At 38.8% G+C, this 6,253-nt stretch overlaps 1 protein-coding gene across 2 annotated transcripts in view; it reads left to right on the forward strand.

Annotated features, from left to right (window-relative positions):
- Positions 1 to 4,812: 4,812 nt before the first annotated feature.
- The window catches only part of LOC106815135 (E3 ubiquitin-protein ligase SIAH1-like), a 22,460-nt gene continuing 21,019 nt past the window's right edge, over positions 4,813 to 6,253 (forward strand). Inside the window, exon 1 of one of the 2 annotated variants that reach the window (XM_014819566.1) lies at positions 4,813 to 4,878. In XM_014819566.1, coding sequence (XP_014675052.1) covers positions 4,828 to 4,878 — 51 coding nt within the window. In that variant the 5' untranslated portion in view covers positions 4,813 to 4,827. Of the gene's footprint in view, positions 4,975 to 6,253 lie in introns of both variants that reach the window. The other variant, XM_014819567.1, reaches the window with a different exon arrangement.

Below are 6,253 nucleotides of genomic sequence, written 5' to 3' on the forward strand. Positions count from 1 at the left end.
GTGCTGCGTGTGTGCGTGAGCGCGTGTGTGCGACGTGTGTGCGTGAGCGCGTGTGTGCGACGTGTGTGCGTGAGCGTGCGTGAGCGCGTGTGTGCGACGTGTGTGCGTGAGCGCGTGTGTGCGACGTGTGTGCAACGTGTGTGCGTTAGCGCGTGTGTGTGACGTGTGTGCGACGTGTGTGCGTGAGCACGTGTGTGCGACGTGTGTGCGTGAGCGCGTGTGTGCGACGTGTGTGCGACGTGTGTGCGTGAGCGCGTGTGTGCGACGTGTGTGCGTTAGCGCGTGTGTGCGACGTGTGTGCGACGTGTGTGCGTGAGCGCGTGTGTGCGCGACGTGTGTGCGTGAGCGCGCGTGTGCGACGTGTGTGCGACGTGTGTGCGACGTGTGTGCGTGTGTGCGTGAGCGTGTGTGTGCGTGAGCGCATGTGTGTGACGTGTGTGCGATGTGTGTGCGTGAGCGCGTGTGTGCGACGTGTGCGTGAGCACGTGTGTGCGATGTGTGTGCGTGAGCGCGTGTGTGCGTGCGTATACGCGTGTCGGTGATACGTGTTCTTGTGTTGCACGTGCATGGGCGTTGTAAACGCGCGCGCGCGCGTGTGTGTGAGTGTGTGTGTGTGTGCGTGCGTGCGTGCGTGTGCGTGCGCGTGCGTGCGTTCGCCCGTTCATGCGTTTCTTCTCATGTAATAGCACAATGTAGAGTGTCGGGGGACCCGTCTATAGCGTTGGTATCAACATGGCAACCTCCATCATCGAAGACCTGTTCCACTAATACAGTGTTATAGTCACACTCACAGTCACTCTGGCTGTTTTAATAATAAAATGATTGTAAATAAACAAACCTCTCAATACAACAATACACAATATATACACAATATGAACAATACACAATACCCTCAGAAAGCATCTTGGAGCATTCGTGAGATCAAGAATTTTCCCGGGCAACCACTATCGACATCATGCTTTTAAGGGCTAGTTGAAAACCAGAAGGGCTAGTGCAAACCTTACCTTACTAGCCTTTCGGGCTAACTTGCATATTGTCCTTATTTCTACCCATGGGAAGGAGTTTTTTTTTTGAATCTCAGGGGGAGATATTTGTACAGGCCATCCCCCCTCCTTCAAGAGCGGGGGGGATGCATCCCCCCATCCCCCCCCGGGATTTATGCATATGGGTTATATGCATAGAAATTATATTCTAGTTGGGTGTCTCTATATAAGACTCTATATACTTCTAGGTCGGCATATGATTCCATGAACCAAAGTATGGGCGTGATGTACACTGACGTCACGCACGAACTTGGCTATCTCCGAAGTTGAATGCATACAGCCTGCTGATGGTGCTGGTGGTTGCATGCTACCAGGGCCGTAGCTACCATTAGGCAATAGGTAGGCCATAGATAGGTATATAGGTAGGTAGGCCATAGGTAGGTAGGCCATAGGTAGGCAATATGTAGGCAATATTAGGCCCTACTCCCTAACCCTAATCCTAACCCTAACCCTAATTAAATTTAATTAACACTAATAAATTTAATTTAATTTAAAAAAAAATGTAATAAAAAATTGTAAATAAATCGTAAATATTTGCGTTGAAAAAATAGCTAAATGGATAAAGATAAAAAAAAAATAAAAAAAATAAACAGATGGGATTCGAACCACCGACCTTCAAACGTAACGACCGCCGGCGTACGAGTTCTACGTAGTGGTTCTACGGCTATTCAGCGTTATTGGAATACTATATTATGGATGTGCCATGCATACATGGATGTGCATGCGTGATTGGTCTATGGTGGTAGATAGCCACTGACGTCACACTGACGTGCACTGACGTGCACTGACGTCACGACCATACTTTGGTTCATGGAACCATATGCCCACCATATTTCTATGGTTATATCAAGAGTAGATAATAACACCTTATCTACCTTATGTTATTATCTACTCTTGTTATATGTGAATTTTTATCTAGTAGGTCTCAGGGGAGAGATAGTGAATATAGAAATAAGTTGTGGATATAGAAATCAGTTAACCCTAATCCTAACCCTAACCGTAACCCTAATCCTAACCCCTAACCCTAACCCTATCCCTAATTTCTAAAATAAAACAAAATTAGCCAAAAATAATACAAAATAAAATAAATAAAAGACAAAATTAGCCAATCAAAGCCGTCCCCTAGCGGATCACTATCTCTCCCTTGTGCAAAATTCATTTTTATCGCACCCGGCAGTTAGATGCGATATGATATGACTACTAGGCACTTAGGATATGACTACTAGGCACTTAAAAAAAAAAAACCCTAACCCTAAACCCTAACCTAAACCCTAAACCTACCTAAACCATAACCCTAACCCTAAAAAAAAAAAAATTAAATAATAAATTGCCTAGTAGCTCATATCATATCGCATCTAACTGCCGGTTGGCGGTCTATTTTTCCGTACCGCAAATGCGCAAAGGGTTCTCTGATTGGCTGCTTTGATTTGCTCTGACGTGACTAAATTTTCAAAACAAGAGAACAAACGCCCATTTGTAAATATTTGTTTTAGTTCATCATCAGGCGATTATAAGTAACTTAGTAAGTTTAAAACACACATTTTACTCTTAATATAGAAATAATATCACTATAATTACAATTCTTTGTGTAACTGTGTTATTTTCATCTTAATCTTTAAGTTATGAGAGGGTTTGGCTCTCGTAAGACGTCTCGTAACACTTACTACAGTACGTAGTAACATACGAATGACCTGTTGTAAATGTTATAATACCCAGTAGCAAAACATCCCTATGTACATTACAAAATGGCAGTGATTCAGCGTGACCCCAAACATTTTGATAATTTTGTTATTTCTTGAAAATTTGAGCATTTCTAAGCAAACAATTAATACTCAGGCATTTACAATTCATACAGAAACTATATAAGATTATGACTCTATAAACAAAGAATAATTCAATTTGGGTTTTTTCCACGTACCACAACTATCCATTGGCTTTAATTAAATCCCACAAAAATACATGTATGTAAAAAAAAAATTTAAAAAAACGGGTGACAGTTTTTATGAAACTCTAATCATATTGTACGTAAAACTAATTTGTCTGCCTGTAATGTATTGCTACCTATTCTTAAAGAAAGTACATGAAAGCATTGGTTGTAAAATGACTTTATTACTTGGAAGCATATGAAATAAACACTTTCAGATGCCAAGATGAATAATACAACCTATTTCTAATGTGCGGTATTGTTTGTTTGTTTTTTATCACCTTGTTCTAATGAACATCACATTTATTAGAGAACTGAGTGAAAGGCCAATTTGGTATGGACAGATTTTGCTGAAATAGTAATCCATGGATATTGAAAGAATATTGATAACTGTCCTGAAATAATACGTTTTTGAAACACTGTAGGCCTACATGTACATTGGTCTACATTAATTACATCAGTTGGATGAAATAATTTTGTATAAAAGTATGCATATAGTTTTGAAGCTATAATATGTCACCAACATATATGAATTTGTTTCACTTGAATTAATGAAGAGGTTAAAAATTAATGATCAGTTAATCAAATCACATATTGAATAGGGTTACATTGTTGTTGGGTTACATTATTGTATCTATCTTTACTAGGGCTGTCATTGGTATCAAATTATTTCGATTCGATTATTGATATATTTTTTTTCGATATTTCGATCCGATTCGATCCGATTCGATTTAATAATTGTAATAAAACATGAGCCGTGAAAGTACAGTAAACTCATGTATATGTGTTCTACTATGATAACTATGCATTTTATACATCGCTGTGCTTAAATACAACATGGGCGAAGTGTATATATTTATCTGAATTCAACCAGATTGACCTGGCGTCGCGGCGATGGCGAAGCAGCAGCACATGCTTTTACGAAAAAAAAAAAACATTTTTGAAAAAAAAAAAAAAAAAATAAAAAAATCGATCGCTATTTTTCGATTTATTTCGATATCGATATCGGACGCAAATCCATCGCGCATTTATCGATGAGGTGGGCATCGATGACAGTCCCTAATCTTTACTCTAGCTCTAGTACTTATAGGCCGCCGCGAGCTATCTTTACTCCTGCGACAGAGCGAAGGGCTACTCGTACGAGACGTATACCTACGTATGTAGTAAGTGTTACGAGACGTCTTACGAGAGCCCAAACCCTCTCATAACTTAAGATTATGATGAAAATAACACAGTTACACAAAGAATTGTAATTATAGTGATTATTATTCTAATTAATGAGTAAAATGTGTGTTTTAAACTTACTTATAATCGCCTGATGATGTGTAAAACACATATTTACAAATGGGCGTTTGTTCTCTTGTTTTGAAGGTTTATCGCGTCAGAGCAAATCAAAGCAGCCAATCAGAGGAACCCTTTGCGCATTTGCGGTACGGAAAAAATAGACGCTGCCGGTTGCATTTTTATCAAATTTTGCACAAGGGAGAGATAGTGATCCGCTAGAGGGCGCGTTAAGCGCTAATAAGAACGGCTCTGATTGGCTAATTTTGTCTTTTATTTATTTTATTGTTTGTTATTTTTGACTAATTTTATTTTAATTTAGAATTAGAGATAGGGTTAGGGTTCGGGTTAGGGTTAGGGTTAAGATTAGGGTTAAGGTTAGGGTTAGGATTAGGGTTAGGGTTAGGGTTAACTGATTTCTATATCCACAACTTATTTCTATATTCACTATCTCTCCCCTGAGACCTACTAATTTTTATCCGCGTATGAGTATCATTAGCCAATGGAAAATGATTTCCTAGCGTAGTGTCCAATGACTGCAGAGAGCTAAATGTTGTGGTTGTGACGTTTACACAGTACATGAACTCTAATGTTGTGACGTATACACAGCTGAGGCGGACATTTTGGGAAGTGAGTGATGTGTTTTGTGTTTAGTTCACGTTTATCACCAACATTCGCTACACATTGCTGTAGGTCGTACACGGAAAAGTAATCACAAAGAACAGGGTAACTTGAAGCATATGATGATATCTGTTCAGCGATTTCTTTTAAGAACGAATAAATCTGGCCGTAACAAACAGGACTAAAATTAGAAATTTGTTTGTTCCACTTGACCACTTCCAAGTTCCAGACTCCAGTGGTACTGGAAGACTAGAGCATAGAGAGTGACTGTGTTGAGCTTGTAGTTGACCACTAATATTAAAAATAGCGTGTGGCCGAAACACGTTATTGCTATTACATGCAAATTCATCTTTAGCTCCCTGACACACTGACACAGCTGAAGGTTTTGTGTCACTCGGACTCACGAGTCACTGTATCGTGTATGTATTAAACTATTAATATGAGTATTATTAATAATAATTAATATTAATAATATATCATGTGATAGGCCTAGTGTACGTTGCCGTGTTGTTATGTCTAGGCTGTACCGTGTACGTAATCATTTTACTAGAAAATCTGAAAATACTAGTAGTGGTACTACGAATAATAATACTAATAGTAATAGTAATAGTAATAGTAATAATTGTCTCCAATATAAAAAACACGGCTACCAAATTATTCTGTCTTGCACAGTGAAACAACGCTTTAGCTCATGCCGATCATACCACGCGCCAATAACTTTAGGCAGTGGCAGAAATTGCTTTCAAACATAGAGCCTCAACAAGTTGTTTCTGTCAAACGCACCGAGCACAGATTTCTGCATCGTATTTCTTCACGTGCTTGCTTTCCAGCTACTCGGTACTAGTTCTGCCTCAGTATCACACGAAAATGTGCAAGCAGTACATTTGTGCAATCCACTTCTTTTTAGTTGTCTGCCTGGCAATTAGTTTCTAGCAGATTAAAGTGATTACGTCACCGTAGTAAAAATTAAAAAATTATTTCCACTTTTTCACAAAATATAAGTAATTCTGTTCACTTTTTATGGTTAAATTGATGCATTATACTTCCTGTCGCTTTTTCACAAAATATAAGTAATTCTGTTCACTTTTTATGGTTAAATTGCTGCATTATACTTCCTATTTTACTATATTGTTTGATGTGAACATACACTCGTGACTCATACATAGCCCATAGCAAGCAATTAATGTCAGGATCATAATATCAAATCGTCCATGTTTTTTTATGTTTAACTATTTGAGGTAAGTTTTGTTTATCATATCCGGTAAGAATTTGACGATACATTTAGTCCCGTTAATACTTCCTTTTAATGTAAAATAATGGCAACAAAAATGTTCAAATATACACCATGGAAAATTCGTGACGTAGTCAACGTATACGTATACGT

Source organism: Priapulus caudatus, unplaced genomic scaffold (genome assembly GCF_000485595.1).
Source record: "Priapulus caudatus unplaced genomic scaffold, Priapulus_caudatus-5.0.1 Scaffold1048, whole genome shotgun sequence".
NCBI classification, from domain to species: Eukaryota; Metazoa; Priapulida; class Priapulimorpha; order Priapulimorphida; family Priapulidae; genus Priapulus; species Priapulus caudatus.